The 22,324-nt window shown below is 42.5% G+C and overlaps 1 protein-coding gene across 2 annotated transcripts; it reads right to left on the reverse strand.

The window, feature by feature from the left end:
* Window positions 1-1,348: 1,348 nt before the first annotated feature.
* On the reverse strand, window positions 1,349-20,336 carry LOC137872657 (oxysterol-binding protein-related protein 3-like). Of its 2 annotated transcripts, XM_068710981.1 has the most exons (22): window positions 20,247-20,336; window positions 13,852-14,044; window positions 13,281-13,397; window positions 12,334-12,387; window positions 12,142-12,255; window positions 11,826-11,972; window positions 11,652-11,742; window positions 11,362-11,465; window positions 10,603-10,692; window positions 10,325-10,484; window positions 10,066-10,190; window positions 9,856-9,987; window positions 9,468-9,561; window positions 8,518-8,753; window positions 7,162-7,299; window positions 5,796-5,859; window positions 5,342-5,420; window positions 4,944-5,088; window positions 4,243-4,387; window positions 4,013-4,139; window positions 2,781-2,903; window positions 1,349-2,115 (listed from the first exon to the last, which is right to left on the reverse strand). In XM_068710981.1, the coding sequence occupies exons 2-22, from the start codon at window positions 13,912-13,914 to the stop codon at window positions 2,019-2,021; spliced, it is 2,445 nt and encodes an 814-aa protein (XP_068567082.1). In that variant the 5' UTR covers window positions 13,915-14,044; window positions 20,247-20,336; the 3' UTR covers window positions 1,349-2,018. The 2 variants fall into 2 exon arrangements, with proteins under 2 accessions (XP_068567082.1, XP_068567081.1); XM_068710980.1 differs by having other exon boundaries at window positions 9,856-10,190.
* Window positions 20,337-22,324: the final 1,988 nt, after the last annotated feature.

Consider the following 22,324-nt stretch of genomic DNA (forward strand, 5'->3'; position numbering starts at 1 on the left):
GATGGTAGTTTATTCTTCAGTCTCTCTATCTGGGGAAGTTGGTTCGGCTTTCTCCAGTATCTTCGGACCTGGTCGTCTTCTTCGTGGAGGTTCGGCTTGAAGCATTTTTCTTCGTCTCCATCTTTCTCTCCCTCTCTCTCACCGGGATGCTGAATCATCTCATCACCCCCCTTTGTAGTTGCAGGGGTCATTATGACATGTTTTGCCAGTTTCAAAATGTCTTTTATATTATTCTTTTATTTCTTTAACACTCTTTCTATAAATAGTTGATGGAACACATCTTTAGCACATCGCAGGTTGAGGCTACAGGACGAGTGAGGAACACAAGCCCAGAACAAGAGGCAGAACTGTCACAGTTACAAGGGAGCGATCTGGCGGGAAAGATTCAAAGATCTAAATCATATTTGTGGTACAATAGAACCCGAAAAAAGAAGAGGCTCCTTCAGGCTCTTGCTTCTCCGGTCAGCTGGATGTCCTCTCAGCCTGTGAAGATGTTTCGACTCACGGTGGGCCTTCGAGCACGCAGACGGACAAAACTTGTCTTCTGGCTTCTTAAGATAAAATAAGATAATCCTTTATTCGTCCCGCAGCGGGGACATTTACAGGATTACAGCAGCATAGTGGACAGTTCAAACAAGAGACATAGTAAAAAAACAAGATCAAAACAAGTATTGTAAATAAGTAATAAACAGTAAAGCATATTAACTAATTAAAAATCCACAATAACTTAAATATAACTAAAAATATTATATAGTAGAGACAGAATATTTTTTTTATTGCACGGTGTATTTATATAGCACAGATTTTTAGTGTTGTGTTGGGTGGTCTACTGGAAGCACAGCTGGTTGTGCAGCCTGACGGCGGCAGGAAGGAAGGACCTTCTGTGGTACAGCGGTGCCTCTCCTTCACACCACCTGCTTTCATCTTCTTGAGAACGGTGCTGCAGGTTTTTTCATTGAACTTTCTTTAACAAAAAGTAATACTTGTTAACCGAGTCAATTTAATTCTGTAAAAATTTAGAGTCCAACCACTCAGTGACCTCGGGGTTCTGACAGCAGTTTCTGGAAAAAGTTTATTAGTTAAGATTTTGTCATCTTTATCACATTTTAGTTTTTAATCATCTTTCCATCGACGTTCACTATAGTAGTGAACAGATTAGCGCCGTCGCCTCACAGAAAGCAGCTTTTGGGGTAACACCTTGGTCTATTGTTAGAATTAGAATTGTCTAAAAAGAGGGACACTTCTTGATGATCGTTACTTTGGGAGAGACTCATTTGTGGCAGTGAGTGAAACAAGCAAACTAAAGTGCGGCTTATCCCTTTTGCTAAAAACAAAGTGTGACACACCATGACTTTCATTATACAGTTTTATTATCATCTTTGAACATTGAGTATTATTGTTGTTTTCCTCATTGATAAACATTATCCACAGCCCTATGAGATCATGACTCATCATAACAAGGCATCATACTGAAAAAGGCAAAAGTCCCTTTTTTATAATCAGAACATCTGATCAAAATCCTCGGGTCACGATGCTGACTGGATAGAGGAAAACTTTAGCAAGTATTGACCTTTTCAACAAATTAAATTCCAACACTGACCATTTTCTCTGCAGTGAAGTCAACATATCATACCAACAGAATACAAACAAGTTTTTTTAAAGTCTCAAGAATAAAAGTGTTTTTGCATAACTGCTACAGCAGTCGACTGAGTGAGGCACTGCAATAAAAAGGCACTTTGGTAAATGTTGAGATGCAACAGAACTTGATATGAATCTTTACACTGACACTTTGTCAATTACAGTTATGACAATAAGAGGAGAAACAAAACCAACAGAAGTTCTACACACTCTGCTCAGTCCTGAAAGAGGAAGCAGGAAGTCCATATAGGTTTGGATTACCGTGACATGGGGCAATATATTCTAAGCAGGTCAGGACACTTTGAGGCTGGTCTCAGTTCAGTTTTATACTTCCCTCTTGATGATAAGTTGTCGTGAAGAGGTTTAGTGAAATCCAGAGGTCACCACAACACAGGGAAGTCCATTTTACTGTAGCCGGGATCTCTGCGCAGCTCCCAGTACGAGTTGTTGCTCACCCACGTGTCATTGTTTGACTTCCTGCCAACACAAATCACTTAATGATTATCATATTTAAATTACGTGATACCTGTCAAACGTACAGCCTATGAAATTACCTCATCAGACTATAAGAATAACAAATCATCCAAAAATTGCATCATGAAACTACGTTTTTTGTGTCTTTATAATATAATATTCTGTTGGCAAGCCCAGAAAAGATGGTTTGTGTCAGAAAACTTTCTTAACTATTTGCATCTTTTTAATAAGCTAAAATATCTAGGAGTGTAAGGGAGGATTGTATTCAGAATGTTCTGGATTTAAGACAAAAAAAATAGAGGCTATGAGAAGTGATGAGTTGCATAATATTACTTCTGAAATGGATATGATATAATGCACAGTGACATACGAAAGAATTCCATTCCAACAGTATATCCTAACAACCCAGTTTGTTGATCAAGAGTCTGCAGACTGTGACATATATTTAACGCATTCTGTGGCTCAGGGCCATTAACACAAAGTATGGAGCACAAACTAAATACTGAAATAACAAAACGATGGCGCATAGCACGGCTAACGTACAAAAAGGAACATAGTTTACAAATAACTTTTGGCTTATCCGATTGTACAAACACATGTAGACACCGTGTCTGATCGCACACAAAGACGCATATATTAGGCACACAGACGTGAAATCAGCGGCATACTTGAAAAAGCGTGGCTGGTGCGTCATGTTGTTGTCCTGCAGCACTTTCCTCCTCTCCCTCTGGAGCTGCTCGATCCTCTGTTTCTGCTCCTCGGCTCCTTCTGTGTTCCCCTCCTCCAACAGCCTGGACAAAGAACACAAGAGAGAGTGAGTCAGGACAGAAAACGGTGGAAATTTGGACCTGACTAGAGCGCCATCGCCATTCATCCCAGATGTTTGGACTTACTGTGGGAAAAGCTCAGGTACACTGACAACACTAGCCCTTCTTTGACCAAAAGGTTCCAGCAACTAATCTCAGGAAATGAAAGTGGCTTTTGAGCATTCCCTGATTGTATTTCCATCTTATCTGAAGAACCATAAAGATGAGGCAAATAGACCGGTAACAGATTTAAAAAAAAAAAAATGGCAGCTGTGTTTGAAAAGAAAATGTTCCCACGACAACACTGAGTCATCCTGTTGTTGTTTGTATTTACTGTAGCTTGACTTTGATCTTTGAGTTGGATGTAATGAATCCTACCGGAACTCGATTCAGGTTTAATCCCTTAGTTCCTCAATATGTTTTTTTTTGCTCCAATGGCAAAGTTCCTGCAGTGAGAACTCCTTAAATGGCTTCGTTCTACTCAAGTGCCTCAGTAATCTACGACAGTGAGCCGGCACACACTACACCAGGAGCATGAAACCAATTGTTTTGTATTTACACCTGTGGTTTTCCTACTGTGTCAAACATGTCAAAATGCTTTCTGTGTTTACATTGTAAAAACATTTTCTATTGGCACAACAACAACAAGAATGTTTTTTTTTTATCTACCAACTAACTTGTTGACATTTAATGACCTTTTATGTTACTGTCATGTATGCATGTTACCCTCATAAATACATCAATGTTGGGGTTAAAAATTGTACAAAATAAAATCTCTACATGAGTGGACAATTATTCCTGTAATTTCATTCCTGTGGATCTAAACTCTCATAGTCTGTTGCCACGGTTACTTTTATATTTCAGACATGTACTGCTTCACGTGGGCAACAAAACCATGTTTGTAAAAAAACCAAAACGTTATTGGCTAAATGATTTGGCAGCTCTACGTCCATTAAGACTACAGGGTCATCTGTACAACTCATTAGACTAGAATATGAGGTTGAACAGTAACGGCAATAATAAGGTATAACGTTTCTAAAAGGATGTCGGTGTACTGGCTACCAGAACTTTACAGACAAGACAAGAGTGACAACCTCTGGTCCGGCCTGAAGCGCGTGTCTGTGGGGGGAAGAAGAGGTCTCAGGGCGGAGTCCAGCTCATTTAACTCCACCGCAAACTGGGTGAAGCCATAGTACTGGTCTTGGTCCACTGGCATGGCGTCTACACACACAAACACAAATGAACAGATTAAGTTGTGTAGTTTACTTGAAGTGCCCGGTTGTAAAAACGTTATAACTGACATTCCCAGGGACCAATCACTCACTTGCTCTCCAGATACACGTGGCAGAAGGCGGGTCTCCTTGAAAAACCGACTCGTGCCATTTTCCAAAGATGGAGTGGACAACTTTTCCATTTGAATCCGTCACCACGCCCTCTATCTCGTTCACTGTAGAGCTCCATGATCTTGCCTGCAAAAAAATGAGGGAATTGTTTGCATGTGTGAGATGGAAGAAATACATTACACAAAATGACAGCAGGCATCCCAAATATCACATTTAATTCAATTTTCCATGCTCATGGTTTGAATATTTAGTTCCTATCTTTGTCCAGAAGATGGTGCCTTTTGCCTTGATAGTGTTGATCGTACAGAATACTGAGAGGAAGCACTGTATTACAGAAAACTACAGTTATCTTTTTACAAATGAACAAACGTTACGTGTCTGCTCATGTTCAGGGGAGGATGAAGCAACTGTAATGATTACAAAAGTCTGACACAGCTTCATGTGAATGTGACAAACCAGTACAAAGTAACAGGGGAGAACAACAGCAGTTTGCCAAGTACATTTAGATACCGTTTGTCTCTTCAATAGACATCACACAGGGACTATACAATTACTTCTACATTGTCAAGCCATGAAAAACATGTTTTACCAAACTTCTTTCCCGTAAAAATCAATTGTGGAATAAAGATCAGTTTCTGTCATTCACAACAAACCCACTAATTAAATATCAGTGTTTACCAACCTTGACAAATGTGACTTTACACTGGCAGGCTTCACTGTTTATATTTTTGATGGACATCTCTCCGTAGTGCTCGATCCAGCGCTGACCGCTCAGGATGTTATGGATGCACGACGTCACTTTGTTCCATTCGTAGTGGTCCCCAAACCTGGAGAGAACACACACACACACACACACACACACACACACACACACACACACACACACACACACACACACACACACACACACACACACACACACACACACACACACACACACACACACACACACGTTGTTTCATTCCTAATACTGACATTTACAGCCTATAATGTTCACGATGACACTCACATTAAACATGCAAGAGTGTGAACACTAATGCACATTCAAACACACAATGATTTCAGGAGTCGAGGGCTTACGCAGGTAGTGTGACATGTGTGGTTCCCATAGGAACAATTTCCATGGATTTGCCCCAGAATTTATTTTTCCATCGAACATCTAAAAGAAAGAGATTGCAAAATAACAGGTGAGTGTTTGTTCTTAATTTAAATCTTGAAGGCTTTATCTGGTCTCTTCAGTAAACAGCAGCGTTTCCTCATAAATCAAATTCTCTATTCATATTCACAGAGGGAAATGCAAACAAAAGGCTTTGTTCTTGAACAACATACCAGAGTTTAAAAATGATGTCACGTTAATATAATCTGCACATTAATCTGTTAGAGTATGTACATAAACACTCATTCAATGGAAAGTTACAGGATGAAAATTAGGTCGCTTAATCTTCCACAACACCAATTTCCACCATAAATACAACCTACAGTCTGTGAAACACTCAGCTACTACTGTTCTACAAACATGTTCTCTCCTGCTCACCTTGCCAAAAGGCGAAGTTCCTTGAATCAGAGTGACATGCAGACACAGGTGGGTGATGACTCACCTGGGAAAACGGAGAGAAGAGATACACAATGAAATAAAAGGCACTCTATCAAGAGCTTTACACAGTGGACGCTGTCGCTCAGGAAGTTCTACACTGAATCAGTGAAAACAAAAAAGGACCTAGAACCTTTTATGCCAGCTTTAAACTATGACTACATTTATTTTGAGAGATCAGTATAATTACTGTAAACAAACAAGACCGCCACAAACATCAATGGCAGGTCAGTGCACGACTTCTCTGCTTTACATCGTTTGCTACTAGATTAGATTGTAAGTTGCTTTAATTAAAGAGTGAAACAGGAAGAGGGCGCTGTTCTACCAGTGACCAAGACCGTCACTGATATCTGACATGAGGCAACCTGACCACGGTGACAATTCATTTGACAATTACATATCTATACATAAAATACAAAGTGAGAACATTTATCTTAAAGACGTACTTCACCCACAAAATGACCATTTGCATATCAATTACTCACATGTTACCTTGAATTCTTAAAGAAAATGTGGTTTTCCTCGCGTGCCTCTACGATGAACGAAGAATCACGAAACACCTCGATGAATTGAAGTTAATGGGAGTCGCATTTAACAACAGCAAAAATCTAAAATCCTTTCCTAAACTCTCACAATTTGTGCAGTTTAATCCAAGTCTCACTTGTCCAGTCGTATGCTCACCACTTCCTAAATACATTCTACATCTACACTAAAACCGCACTATACAAAACACATCCGCATAAACGGCCTCAAGCATGCGCAGGTACGCTGTATCCATCAGAAGTGTTTTAAATAGAAAGGTTTTAGCGAAGACGCACGTGTTTGGTAGTAGTCAGCATACCACTGGATGAATGAGACTCTGGATTATTCTGCACGAGTTGTGGGAGAGTTTGGGAAAGGATTTTTGATAAGGTTTTGCTGTTGTTAAACGTGGTCCCCATTTACTTAAGTTCATCAAGAATTGTTTCAGTTTTTGGATTCTTTGTTCACTGTGGAGTCATGCGAGAAAAACAGGTTTCTTCTAGAATTTAAGGCAACACCCAGTGAGTAATTATTACAAAAATGGTCATTTTGTGTTGTAATTACAGAGATATAGACTTTACATCACATTTAATTTCAACCCTTTACATATTAAATTCAAAATATTGTGTATTTGTTGTGTTTCAAGTTGTGAAGTAAACTGAAAAGTAGCCTATCCTACGAAGGGAGTGTAAATCCCATGACGTGAATGAAGCGCGTGTGTGTGTGTGTGTGTGTGTGTGTGTGTGTGTGTGTGTGTGTGTGTTGTTGTTAACAGTGTGACCTCTACCTGTTCAGCTATAAACCTGAAGCTTTTATCGGGTCTGTCACACTCGTACGTCTCTCCAAGGACCGGGTTAAAGGGTTTACTTCCTGCTCGATGGTAGGTGGATGCGTATGCAGATATTGCAAATGTAGCGACATACACCTGCACAGAAAACCAGACGGGAGTAAATGACATTTGTTACATGTGTGTATTCAAAGTATTGGTTCTACATGATGTGGTGAACATGACTGTGTGTACATGTATGCGTGGGTCACCGCCAACGTTGTTCACATGGGACTATTGCATGGACGTAGCTGCATTCCAAATCACATCATTTAACGTTTAACTTTTAGTACCTACTGCAGCTGCCCTTACAAAGTAGGTAATGTTGCATGAAGAATTGGGACATACTACTTCCTCATCACACCTTGAACTTCGACCCTCTTGCTCATATATCCGCTGTCCAGAGGACTGCGGGTCAGAACAGCCAGAAAAGCAGGCCGACTTGCAAACCACAAAACGCGACCAGATGCAGTAGAACATCCTGGTGTTTCAGGCATATTGCATTTATGGCCGTGGCTAAGTGGAGAGCAGGGCTGCCTTTCAATCAGAGGGCCGGTGGTTCGAGCCCCGGTTCCAGCTATGTTCTCATGTCAATGTGTCCTTGAGCAAGACACTTAACCCCAAAATTGCTCCCGTAGCTGCGTCTACGATAGATACTGAATTGTAAGTCGCTTTGGATAAAAGCGTCTCCTAAAATGACTGTAATGTAATTTAATATGCTTTGAATTGGGAAATTGTTATGGCCTATGGTAGTATTGGTATTGGAACACAAGGTGTTCATACATGACAACACATTAGGTAGAGGTAAATGTGTATTTGTGTACAAGTATCTATTATTTATAACTACATGTTAGTACTGCATGTTGTATAATATTCTACAGTATGTATAGGTGTGAGACTTACCACTTAACAATTTTGTATCTTTGTAACTATTCTGTCTATTTGACTAAAAATGGGCGTAAAACTCAGATAAAAAGTCTTCCAAACAGACCCAGGAAGAAAAAGACAATTAAAAGCGTCTTGCTTGTAAAAAGTGTAGACAGAGCAGAAGACGAACATCAGGGTAGCTTTTAAAAATCGTCCTGAGGAAGAGCACTGAGCTCGATACACATTTCCTGTCAACATTTTGCTACAGCTATTTTGATGATCATGTTTGCATCTGTTCATCCGTTTGCGTGCTTTAGTTTTGCATGTGTTTAGTTAACTGTGTGCACATTAGATCCTCTCTCAACCGTCACGTTAGAAGTTGCACATGCTTACACGTCTCCCATCTATCCATCTAGCCATTTCATGTTTATGTGTTTTCTTTCCTCTCACCATGCGCTGGTAAGGGTCCTGGGTGCGGTTGGCGGTGTCCAGCAGCTCACTGTACTCCAGCTCCTCACACAGCCTCTGCAGGGTGTTGAGCGGCTCATTGAGCTGTACCGGCATGGCCACCTTGGACAGGTCCTTACCGATGTTGTTCTTCAGGATGTTCCACAGGCTCACGGTGCTGGTGGGGCTGGGAGAGGGCAGCGTGGGGCGCCGACGAGCCAGGGTCACCACGCTGCTAACTAGAGGGGAATAGTTTGAGATTAGAATAAGACTAGTATAGTATATCGAAGCTGATTTGGTGGAGACATGGATATGTTGTAGTTCCAGAGGTGGCACTTAAAGCCAGCATCAAAACTTGTTTCACCCAAATGTGAACAAGCTGCAGCAGACCTGTTTAAGTGGCACATTGTGGTGCACCATCATGGTCTAAATGCTGTTTGAGAGCCAAATAAGTAAATTCTATGAGACACTTTTGAACCGTTTGACTGAATAAGTGTGTTTTTTGGGAATGAAAATGGTTGAATTCAATTTAAAAAAACAAAATACTGACAAAGATATTGTCTTTTTATCAGCTTCAATAGAAATATCCCAACATACTGGCATACGTTTTCAGAAACCGGTTTAACAGACTGAAAAATCTAGATGAAGCAAAGATATGAGTTGTTTGTTCATTATTTTAAAGGTTTATTTACCTCTTTCTCTTTGTCACATACTGTGTGAGGAAACATCGTACTGACTTTGTAAACACTTCTGGAAGTTGGCAGTGGTCATATTCAACACATTCTCTCTCACACAGAGGCTTAGTCAGTCACTCAAGTGCGCTAGGACAGACAAGCTCCGCCTCTTTTTGACAGAATAAGATCCGTTTGCTCCGTCTTTCTCCCTGTTGAGTAAGAGGATACGTCTTCACACACACACACACACACACACAGACTTGTTACTGTATCATGTACCAGAGTTGTGCCTCTCACTGCCTCCCTCGTTGCTGTAGGTATCCACGGAGATGCTGTCACTGACATCGCTGATGTACGAGTCATCGTCAGAGACCTGGACACAGAAAGTCAATGCTGAAAGGTCAGCGAGCGGCCAGAACATGTAATCAAAAGGACAATAACAAACAAACCAAAAGTCTTCCGTCAAATTTTAATATCTGCCACTTTTCTCTGCTTTCCATTATTTCAAACCAACAAAACAAGTAATTTTCAACATGTGACCTGAATGTGAATTGTTAATGACTTTTTTACCAATTTCTGACAGTTTGTAGACAAAACAATTAGTCGATTAATAGACCGAAGCATTTGGCTTCAAACATAGAGAGTAAAGTAGTAGATGGAGTCTCACCTCATTCTCAGAAGAGGAAGAAGAGAGGAGGTACTCCTGAGCATCAAAGAACTCGGATATCGACTCTGGGATTGATGCTTTGCTCTCGTTGGACACCTGGTGGACCAAGGAGTGAGACCCTCTGGTACATTCCTGATGATAATAAGAAGTCAGGTTGAGTGAAACTGGAGCTAGTCGGTGGACATCTGTGATCTTTTGAGTCTCACTCACCGAGGCGTAGGCGGTCTTCAAGCCAATGACCTGCGCTGGCTGCGGGGCCTGCCTGTCGATGGTGTGCCTCAGTCTGTCTCTCTCCGCTACGAGGGAACTAAAGGCCGATTTCAGTGTGGTGTGGACTGGAGAGAAGCAAGACAGAGAGTTGTCATGGAAACTATCTTACCAAATAGACACAAACGAAGCATATTTTTTTCCAATCTAAAGTGAATGCATCTCCCGAGCTAACTAGCAGACACCCCCAGCAGGGACTCACTGTTGTTGGCCAGCGTGCAGAAGTCCTCCTGCAGACGGGACGCGTCTGTAGGCGAGTCTGGGGATTCGGGACAGACCTCCTGGGTGTTTGAGTCCGTGGTGGAGAGGTTGGGGTTGGAGGCGTGGAGACGAGGGGATTGAGAGGAGAGGCAGCTTGGGACCTGGTGGACAAAGAAAAAAACAAAACAGAGAAAGGATAAGCCATTATTTCGCCGTCATTCACACCGTTGAATGAAGTGTGTTTTTAAATAATCATCAAAAGAAAAGCTGCGCATGTACCTGTAGTGTGGTTTTGGTTTCTTTGCCATTGTTTTTGGATCGCCATCTCCTCGGCCTCTTCTCTTTTTTGGGCATGTCATAATTAGACGCCTGTGGTACCACAAGAAGACTTTAAGGGAGTAGCAAACAAAAATACTTCCCGTTTTCTGAGCACCCAAAAAAGTAACGTCGTTATCAGTCCACAGTAACGTCTCAGCCAGTCTTTCAGCAGCAGCTTCGCTCACTAAACGAAAATAGTTTTCCTGTCGGCTCAATAGGAAGAAATCAATGTTTCTATTGATTTTATTTCCCCACCCACTGTAACCAGCGAAGGGAATCTGCCTCTAGTTAAACAGACAAGCTAACTAACAGACAGACTTGATCCATCAATGTAGATACGGTTAATAAGATCAAAACACATATACAGTGAGATACTTGTGTCAGCTGCTTATGTAGATAACAGAACACAACAAAAATAGACTTGACGTGTAAAAAAAAAAAAAAAAAAAAGGCAGGGGTCTCTGTCAGACGCGCGTCTCACGGAGTCAGTGTTGAAGGAATAAAATGGAACAGCATCTGTTACGGGAGACACGCGACTGACGGGCGTCAAAAACGCTTCTAAAATGCTTTCAGTGGGGATCGGCCATTACTCCTCGAGAACTTCTCCGTTATACCCACAAAGCTGGCTGATGCATTTTTATTAGACATTACTGCTTAAATTAAGACAAAGAACAGATTAAGTCGCATCATGGCTAACTTAATCCGTGTTCCTGTGCTTACTTGTAGTGCACTAATGGCCGGGGCCGAGTATGTGCGGTGGAGGACCTCCATGCTCTTCAGCAGCAGGTTGAGTTCCAGCAGGTACGATTCACATTCCTCCAAGTCTGAGTGAAAAAGATAGTTATCATTAGATGAAAGTTTGGGTGCACGCCGCGATGGAATGAACGATTCACTGCAGCGAGACACGTTTGAGAGGAAACTGTTAACGAGGACAAGGGAGACGAGCAAGCCAGGAGACAATTAGTGAGGCAAGTACGCCAAAAAGAAATAAGACAAAAACGACAACCAACCTTTGCAGCACTTGTCCATGTCCTCTGAAGAATGGAGCCAAGAGCTGACCTTTGCTTTGTGGACCGACGCCTGCTTAGTAAGAGTCGCCCTCTGTTTAAGAGAAAGAGGGAGCGTAAAGGCATATATGCAACCTCACATAACTACATCCGTACTGTGCCAAACCTGAGACTTACTTTTCTCAGGGAGTCGTTGAGGGAAGGCGAGGCGTGGGGGTTGAAGAGGTGCCTCTCGTGAGGATACATGGCAATCTCGTTCTGCCGAAAGACGCGGTGATGACGCAGCTTCGACACCCACTCCTCAAACAGCTCCGGAGACTTAACCTGGGTGCCATAAAGTCAAATTAGGAGCGGTAACTGGGACACGGCTGCTGGGAGCCTCTTTGTATGAAACGGAAAGAAGTAAATGAGAGACACAGCACTTAGGTGTGTTGATGCATTTGCATACAACCGTAATGTTGAATTCAACAAAACTTTCATATTCAGGGGTTACCTTCAAGTGGTAGATGTTATCCTCCGTGTCCAGGTCGACGCACATGGCTTTCTTCTTGATCGACATGACAGAGAGGCCGACATCAATGCAGCCGTGAAGCTTTCCCTTCTGCAGCTGTGAACGCAACACTTTTGTTAGCGTGCGTTTTAGGTGTGTTGAAATTGCAACAATGACAGGGGAGGTAATACCTACATCAGATCCACGCTTTGCATACTTCAGGATGCCTTTCTCCAACACAAAGTACCTCTAAGTGAGAAGAAATCAAACTCAAATCAATATTTATTTACAACATTACTCAGTTTTTAAGTTTAGTTTTGAACTCTTAGGTCATAATAGTAAAAACACCAACAAAAAGGTTGGCAGACATTGTACCGTTATGAACCACTAACTCCTCATTCCCATGACCCTGCAATTCAGCTTCCACAACAGCAGCAGTAAAATAAGTGACCAGCAGTGTTGCTGATAACCATGTATAGACATAGCAACAGCTTACAAGCATACTTTGCTCATTTTAGTTTTACAGTAAAAGAAAACCAACCTCCTTGTTGGTCAAAATATTGTCTATTTAAGTGGCTATTCAAATCACGTTGCAAGGCAGAACTTTCCAGGTATGCATGAGCACACAGAAGAGGGGGAGGAAGATGAGTCAGGGTTACAGTGTAATCGGCTGGGAATAAAAACAATGGAAAGAAGGAAATACAGTGGACTATAATGGTGAAGAGGAGGAAACGTGGAAATAGCTCAAGGTATTAAAAGACACCAGGTCAGAACTTTTAGTTGGACATTTAGGGAGGACGGAAAGCACTGCTGGTTCAAACATGGCATCATCAGGAAAGAAATCACACCTACACCCATGTACAGTACTGCCCTTAAAATGCATTACTGCTTTATTTCTTCACCAAAATGGATATGGGGCCTTGTTTGAAAACACCATCTGTGCTTTTAAAGAACGCAGCTACATGGGATGAATACAGTGCAGAATATTAAAAACAAAACCATTATGGCTCACTATCTGACACCCTCAAGTTCACAGTGAAAATAGCTCTTTGGTTCAACAAAAAGCAGCAGCGGTGTTCTATAATAAGAAATGCTGTTGCTGTTTTTGGGCTTTAGAAAAAGGGGGCTTGTGAGGCGCTCACCTTGTGCCAGCCCTTCATGGGCCACTTCCTCCTCTTGAGCAGGAAGCCCTCCTGTCTGTCAGGCTCATGCATGCTGGCAGGAACCCCCCTGAGTCCCTCCACGATCTCCCAGCTGTCCTGGAGAGGAGAACCAGGCGCAATACGAGTTTAGACAGACATGTGACTTTAAATAGCACAATCTAAAACATGTTAGCAGTAAACATAGCATGATAGCACAGATACCATTTAAGTGCAACGCTGTTGTGACAGCAACAGCGTTTGTTGTAAAAACAGCACTATTATGCTTCATGCATTTGTTTCTAAGAATACTTTAATGTTCAGTCACAGAAAGCGACACTTAATAATTGAGTTTCAACAGTTTGATGTGATCCTACTTCAATATGAAAAACTGATGTTGAATGCTAACAGTGGCTATGAGCCCTTTCTGTCTCACGCCGTACATTAAAGTAGCACACACACACACACACACACACACACACACACACACACACACACACACACACACACACACACACACACACACACACACACACACACACACACACACACACACACACACACACACACACACCTGGTTACTGTCGTGCTTAGAGGAGCTGCTGCTGTCGCTGTGAGTGGGCGACGGCGTCGTCATCTTTCTGCGACTCGAGCACTTTCTGCCCCACCGTCGTCTCGTTTCTGTGGAAACCGCCGCGACAGAGATCACAGCAGAGCCGCCGGGAGCATCACTCTGACCTTTGAAGGCCACGGCACAACAGTCAGCGCTGTGGAGAAAAGGTTCAAACAACGAACTGATGTCAGAGCAGCACAAAGGATATTTTTGTGGCAGCGAGAAGGAACCAGACGGATAACAACAGAGAGGAATCACTTAGTCACTGCGGGTCTGACTAACTGAGGATGAAAAAGCCCAAAGTATCTTTGTTTTAAGGAAGCTGGATACAAATACCCAGAAGGAAAAACACACACGAGAGGCCAATAAGTCTTTATCGTGAGCGCTCACAGTTCAGGGTTCAACTTGTGTACTCAGATGCAAGTCTGGCTTTGTGTGGACTTTGATACTTTTCAGCTAAGTACACAAAAAAAAATTAAAAGTCAGTATCTGTGGTACCACCCAAGTTTTATGAAGTTTTAAAAAAGGTCCACTCGTAAACAAGCATGTGAGGAAGACAGGAAAACAACAAAAGAAGTCCAGCTGGAGTGTGCAGAGCATCGTACACACAAAGACTGTCATTAAAAGAGAATAAATTAAAGTTACGACTCCAGAGGCTACTTCTATTACCATGTTAATGTGAAACTACTGAGAATAGACCCAGAGCTCACTTCATCTGCATACTGCAAAACTGAGAACTGGGCCCTTGCTGCTTCACCACGGGCTGGTTTCATACCTTCTTCCTCCTCCTCCTGTATCAGCAGAACGTTTCCTTCATGTGTTGATCTAACGTTGTGTATCTGAAGCTTTTTTGGACGGAAGGCTTGTGAGGTCACAGATGGTCCAAGTCAGACTCGCTCTGCTTTGTTCTACAATTTGCCGTTATAATTTTTTCTTCTTTAGCTTGAAAAGTTTTGCGTTGGGTCTCTACATTATTACAAAGTAGTGGCAGGGGGGAGTAAGGGAACGCCACCATTCTCACCGACATGTCACATTCATTCCTCATTGACATGCCCTGACCTGGCTGAGTGCACTATACCTCCATGTGTGCCACTCCCTGTGTACCTCGGGTGTGTTGACGTGGACCTGTGCAGCGCACATGCGAGCTGGGCACATCCCTGTCTGGTGGATTAACACGGTGAGATATGCTCACATGCCAATTCAAAACTCTTGGATTTTAAGTGTGCTGCATCCTCTGTAAAAACCGTCTAGCGGTTTGGGTGTGTGTGTGTGTGTGTGTGTGTGTGTGTGTGTGTGTGTGTGTGTGTGTGTGTGTGTGTGTGTGTGTGTGTGTGCTGTAGTTCCCCCGAGGCCTCTCTTACAGTCAGTACCATGCCCAGGACGTGAGTCATCGACAGGAAAGAATGTGCTCAGTGCTTCGATACCCCCCGACACACCATAACACACAGCTATAGCTACAGTCAACACTGGACTAAAAGCAGCCCGAAACACACGGGCGGCCCACTTGCTTTCACAGCTTCTGGAGCGCAGGCTAAAAAAGGACAGACAGCAGATTTGAGTCGGCTTCAAAATGAGCTTGAGTCCTTTGTGTTTTCGCACTTTTCAGGCTGCGACATGTCTGGCGTCTTTCGGCCGCATCTGAAGCTTTTTTACGAATGTTTATTAGGTTCAGGAATTCACACACACAACTTCTGCATACCTACACCTGTAGTCTAGACTTTCAACAGCAGAAACAAAAAGGTGCATCCAACCACCATAAAGCATTATGTAATGGCAAGTAGTGTAGGAGCTCAGGGCCTGGATGGGTAATTTTCAGAACACAATCGGGACGTATAAACACTATTTGGCGAGTAAGGGCCGCAGCATCGAGCACCTCTTCACATAACACACTTGGCCTCAGCAGCAAAGTTTGCAGAAAAACACTTACTTTGAGCAAAACATCATAAAAAAAAATTTAAAAAATGTGCCACTGCATCTGTTCACAGATTTAGTCTGAAGTGTCACTCATGACGCTTCCTCACTTTAAAAGCTTAAAAGCTTGTGCAGAAAGCTGTGTATTAGTCGAGAATACGAACCGCCACAGATGAACTGTGAAATCTGTAAATGAAGCCGGGACGTGAACATCCCTCTGAGTGCCCTACTTACCTCCACTGAGTGATTACTGTAGTGTTGTACGCCACCGAGCCTCCTGCACTGGAAGACTAGAAGTGCTTGGAGTTCTTACGTAATGGGAGTCAATCATTAATGGCACAAACACCTCGTAAAGGATCCGTTAAGATGGAAAGGGGGTCATTCTCACGGCGAGGGCCAATGCTGCAGAGTCACAAGACCCAAACGAGGAAATAAAAGGTTTAAAGGTGATGGAAGGTTGTGAGTGTTTCTCTCTCTTTTTTTACATGAGTCAGCGTTCATGAGGTCCGCTGGTCTGGATGTGTGTGAACGTGTGATAGCAGTGGGTCTTGCATGGGACACCATAAGGTAAGGTTCTGTATGTGCTGTGTGGTCCAGTTACAAACATGTGCACAGGAAGTAAAACTACCTTAGGCACGCTCTTCCTTTTCCCCCTGTAGCAGATTTCCTCCTTCACTGCACTGAAGGAAAAAGTACCTAAAATTACCTCTCAATGAGAAAAGATATCTCCACTCAGCTTCACTCTTCAGACAGCTGAACGGTAGGAGACAAAAGCAGAGATGCAAATACAAGAGGACACAAGAGTGGAACTTTTTTTTCCTTCTACTTGTCCGATCCCCGGCCTCCTAAAATGGTCACCACGCTAACCACTGGTGCTCCTTTGAAAGCCTTCTTCGTGGCGAACCTTGTGCACCAGGAAGAAACGCACTTCAGGAATGCCGCTTTTTTAAGAAGGCATTGTTCAACTCAAAACTCAAACAATTCCTCAACAAGTCATTATGTGCGCCATAGCTACAGGCAACACATAGTTACAGCCCTGTGGCTTTCATTAAGCAAAGCCTCGTCTGTTGTTCACCAGGTTTTTTAATGACAGGATCTTGAGAATCCTGAGGACTTGTCAGACTGGAGTTTCCAAACAAACAGACATCGACTTAGCAGCCAATCCATCTGCTTTCTGCCATCAACTCCTATCTGTCCTGTATCCCCATTACTTGCTGATTGGGACTGCAAAAACAAAAAAAAAAAAAAAAAAAAAAAAGGTCCTCACAGATGGCCCATCTGTGAATCTATACCTCCTATAAAGAGTCATAATATATCCGGTAAAGCTTCTTCACAGATTCACTGAGTTTAAGCTGTGCATGATCCGCCGATTATTAAAAACTGAGAGCTGGCTTTAAATAGACTCGCATCTGGTGATATCATCTGGCTACTTCATACATCGGCACCCAAAATATTACACCAAAGTAGGGACATGGATGTGTGGCAGCATATGGGTTTCTGTGGCAGTAGCACTTAGCTGGTCTGACCTGTGACACGACATCCGACCGAGTGCGTTCATCGGAGTCTTGATGAAGAGCATGTTGTGATAAATGAGTCGACATTGGAGAGCCGCAGCGTGTGAGCTAATAATTTGTGTATTTCATGATGACCGATTGTGTTTAACAGTATTTTTTCAATGTGAATGTAATGCAGTGCAGAGGAAAGCGAGTGATCAAAGAGGTAGAAAAAGCAGCCATTCAGCAGTCTGTGATTTTCATGAGAGACAGAAAGAGAACAATGTCGAGAGCCGGCATACCCGTAGATTCTTGACCGATGTCTTTTATGAAAAGCCGCATCACAAAAGATGTCTCTCTCTCTTTGTCTGTCTGTCTGTCTGTCTGTCTGTCTGTCTGTCTGTCTGTCTGTTTCTCTCTCCTGCTGAGACAAGGGACACTTTGTGTTACTGCTCAATCACGGGTTGCTATGGCAAAAAGCAAAGACTATATTCAGTTTGTTTGTTCTTTATAGAAGAAAATGTGAGGGCATAAAACACGGAGCTATTTATAGCCCCTTGTGCCGTTTACCAGCAGAGACATGATTTCACGTGACCGTCGGCGTCGACCAACGTCGGCTCGGCTGGAAGTAGGACACGACATTCTATCACCTTATGAAACCAGAAGAGATCACAGGCTTCTCTCACGGCGGCCACTTGGTGCATTTGCGAAAGGCAGCGATGCTCTGTGTTTACCAGCTTTTAAGTGGGTGTTGTGTAAAAAAGGAGGGAGAGAGAGTGACACAGAGATAGAACTCGGTGAGTCACGTCGGCCACGCTGGATGTTTACGCCCCTGAAACGTTGCAGCAAGAATAAAACATTTGGGCCCCGGACTGTAATCAGCTGACTGATGGACTGCATTGATTGTTCATGGGCTCTTCAACAGGCCAACACATGGGTCCACACACTGATTGTTGGGTTGCAGGGCAGCCTCTCTTAGGGTTGCAACTAATGTTTATCTGCTTTGCCAATTAATCTGGCAATTATGTATCGGTTGATTGATTCATCACTCGGTCTGTGACACGTCAGAAACTCAAAGAGCAATCTCTGACGTTTTATTTTGACCGGCCAACAATCCGAAATCTAAAGGCATTAGGCAATAATAATAATAATAATAATAATTCATTAATATATATATATATATATATATATATATATATATATATATATATATATATATATATATATATATATGTTCATTTTTGTTTCAGATGCCAGATTATAAAGAGAAGAACTCTCAGTGGTTTGTTCCTCAGGGACGTGCGGTCAGGGGAGGCAGAGCCTCACCTGTCATCATGACAAGTAAAAAACAAGTAATGCTAAAACAAGATAAATATTAATATGTATCTACTGATCTGTGCTATAAATGTAATTTCTGTATGGTTCCAATCATTTTTATAATCAAAATCGCTGAATTAGCGCATGTCCTGTTCAAACGGAGGAGACACGTGAGGTGAGGCAGTGATGAGCTGTTCCTCACGTCAGATTGTGAATCTCTCACTAACTGGGTTGAGCGCGTGACTTTTACTTTCTCATTGTTTGTATTTAGTGTTGCTGATCTGACATTAAACCGCAGTGAAAAAGCACAAAGAGGCAAACACTACTCTGCCTCAAAGAAGAGGGCGAGCGAGAGCCCACGGGTCGGGTTTATGCTTGTTCTGTCGTTGTTCTTCTTCTACACTTCTCTTCTTCTATTTTGCTTTGACCACAATAATGTAAGTTTCTATATCCACGTTTTAAACCGTCTCAAAAAACAAGGAAATATGAACAAATCAACAGCAATTCAACGTCGGACAGGTAAAGTAACCTTTTATGTGTTTGTTGTTCTCTTTATACATCCGTGGTTGTTACGCAGATTATCGCGGAATCTCACGATTTTCGCGGGTGGTGCCCACGAGCGCTCTGCTTCTGAAACGCTTCCGGTGGAATCAAATATGTACCAATTGAATGGTGATGTAAGCTTCTGTATTGGGTTCATATATTTGTAAATCTGACTTATGTAGTGTCAGTGCCTCACCAGACTCGAACCTCACCGCACGTCACTGGTGTTCCTGTACCCTGTGTCCCGGGACAGAGGATGTGTACAGATTGTAAAGATTGTAAATTTGTGATTTTGGGCTATACAAAATAAATTGTATTAAACAGAAAAACTAGCAAACAGCATTTGAGAAGCTGGAAACAGACTTTTTTTTAGTGGCATATTTAGTTTAGAAATTACTTAAACTATAAATTCATCATTAGAAGTGCTGCCAATTCAATTTCTGTTGATTGAATAATCGACGAATAATTTCAGCTCTAATGGCCTCCTGGAAAAACATGCATTCCTGTGTACTGTACATGAGAGAAACATACTGTCCCATCTAAAATAGAAAACACAGCCATGCCGTAACTTCACAGAATGAATGAATCCTCACTATAATCTCAACATCTACAATTAACACGTTGAATAAAATGTAAAAGAATAACGTGTTGCTCGTGCTGAGGGGATGATGTCAGCACGGCAACCACTATTGGGGACAAACTCCACGGGGACGAACCACAGGTGTCCCGTGTGTAATCCACAGCCCGGTGCTCAGTTCCTGCTGCCAACACAGCAATTCAAACTTGTCAGCGCAGACAAAATGTCCAATATACCACCCATGTGCTCGTGAACCCTGCAGGCACACAGCCTCGATACAAACAATAAAAATATGTTAAAACACCACATCTAACGGGCACGCGGAGGCACCAAATTCAGCACCAAATGTCACGAGGAAGTCCATTAATAATTCTATCGAAAGCGATATTCAGCTGAAAGCACGACAGGCGCGCGATCAACTCCGCCGCTTAGTTCAAACAGAAGCGAGGCAATAACAGCAGAGACGCCCGACATACTTATCACATGAGTTAAGAGGATAAATGATGAATGCTTACGGGTTCTGTGGCGAAAGCTACAGCATCCTATCCCGACGGTAGAGACATTCGGTACCTGGCTTCGGGCTCCTGCTGCTCGTTACAACGCCGGAGCTATGTGGAGGAGGCGGGGCCGGGAGTGACTGACGCGCTACTTGAGCCAATCACAGCGGAGGATTACCCCGAGGGGCGGGAACAAGGGTGGGGCGGACACCTTTTTTGAACGCACCATAGAGTGACGCGAAGACAACGGGAAAGACGGGAAAATGCAACCAAAGGTGAACGTTTAGCGTCAGACAATAGCGTGAGAGGTTATAGCTCCAGGTGAAGTTATGTTTATCGCACGTGGTTAATGTGACCTTTGTGTGTGAATGGCAAATGGTTTCTGTCTGTAACCCCAACTCTCACATTTGGTTTCAGCCATGTTCACACACCAATCACGTTTGTTTCTGCGTTGTAGTCAAAGCTTACTCTATGCTGATTCATTTAAAATGTTTATTACAACAACCAAAAACTACAAAGGCTACTTTTTCTCTCCTTAATCTCAGACCATAACACTAATTGTGTACAACTACATTACCAAGAACAATGTGTTCAAGAGCAAAATATGCAGCATCAGATGTCAGATGAAGTCATACTGCATCCCATAACAACAAATTACGGATGCAAATAAACTATTTAGTACTGTGCCAATTATTTTATTGATTAATTATCAAAAAGTTAAGTGAAAATTGGCCATTAAAAGCGCAAGTTATGTCATTGAATTGCTCATTTTGTCTGAATAACTCTCCAAAACCTTAATGTATTCAGTTTATTATCACTAAATACAATACAAAAGCAGGTAATTGTTAGCTGGAACAAGGGAATGTTTGGTATCTTTGCTTGGAAAATGACTCAAAAGATTACTCTATCATTTTTCTGTTTATCAACTTATGAATTCCTTTAATATTATTACCTGTTGTGGACTGTAGGACACAGTTTGTTCATGAATAAGAGCCAGAGGGTGTGGAGATATGTGTTAATAATAATCTGTGTGGTGTCATTGCTTCATAACACTGTAAACAGCCCAAATGACAGATTGTTTGGTGCTTTTCTTCAGACATTCTGGTTGCAAAAGATGGCTTTACCCACAAGTGCTGACTGTTTGCTGAAACGATGAGTAAGTGAGAGAAGTTGTGTGATTGCACCCAGACGGAATGAGTGTGTGTGTGGGTGAATGAATGAGCATGTGTTTGTGTGTTTCTGTTTAACGTCCGTCTTAAGTTCTGCTCCTTATGTCTTCTTCTGAGAGCCTTCATTCGTCCTCTATTGTCCTTGTAGCTCTCTGAACCTCCATGCATTGGATTTGTTTACTATACAAAACCAATATCCTCCTTTGCATGGGCATGAGGCTGTCACTTCCTGCCTGGGCTTATTTCTATGGCAACAGAGGGCAGGGAAAACATAATAGGGAGGGGGGGGGGACTTCTTTGAAAGGGGGAGTTAGAGCTGGGTGTGTCCAGAAACTTCGAAACCGACAAAACTAATGTTGTTGTTTTAGGGAGCTAAAAGGAATGTTGGCGCTGATGTGTGACTGGGAAAAAAATTAATGTTGATTGCTGACGTGCTGCAGTGTGATGCTGGAAGTGGAACATGCGTAAAGAAACGGTTATCAGTGTTATCAGATCTTTCCATTGAACAACCCAGGTGGATTCCCTCGTGCTTACCTAAGCAGTGCACAGTTGTTGCCACAAGGGAACACCCCATGGCGTACCTGACAAGAGACAGACTCTGAGCCACACCTGCCTACACACACAAACACACAAACACACACACACACACACATACAGTGAGGTAGAAAACCTGAAAATGCACCAGACATCCACTGACAATGACGTTCAAACATTTTCCACTAATAGCACAATATAAATAACTAAGGGAACGATGACTTAGACACAGCAAGTCCCTCATAAATAAGAATGAGGCTGATACATGAGTACAGTATTACACAAGCAGATTATGTGTGACAGTGGCACCTATAGGTCAGATATGGTTACTGCACACAGAGCTGCTTGCATTCACGCAGGAATTTGAGACGCCTTTCCTGCACTGAGTACTGC

This window comes from Cebidichthys violaceus, unplaced genomic scaffold (assembly GCF_023349555.1).
Source record: "Cebidichthys violaceus isolate CVI_PGR_0920_01 unplaced genomic scaffold, fCebVio1.0.p SCAF_16, whole genome shotgun sequence".
Taxonomy (NCBI): Eukaryota; Metazoa; Chordata; class Actinopteri; order Perciformes; family Stichaeidae; genus Cebidichthys; species Cebidichthys violaceus.

Excerpts from the sequence above, each read along its gene's own strand:
- LOC137872657 (XM_068710980.1), bottom strand. The coding sequence starts at position 13,914 with ATGACGACGCCGTCGCCCACTCACAGCGACAGCAGCAGCTCCTCTAAG. Across the intron at positions 10,191-10,324 it reads CTGCACGCTGGCCAACAACA|TCCACACCACACTGAAATCG; the intron begins GTGAGTCCCTGC and ends GCTTCTCTCCAG. Across the intron at positions 9,562-9,855 it reads CTTCCTCTTCTGAGAATGAG|GTCTCTGACGATGACTCGTA; the intron begins GTGAGACTCCAT and ends TTCTGTGTCCAG.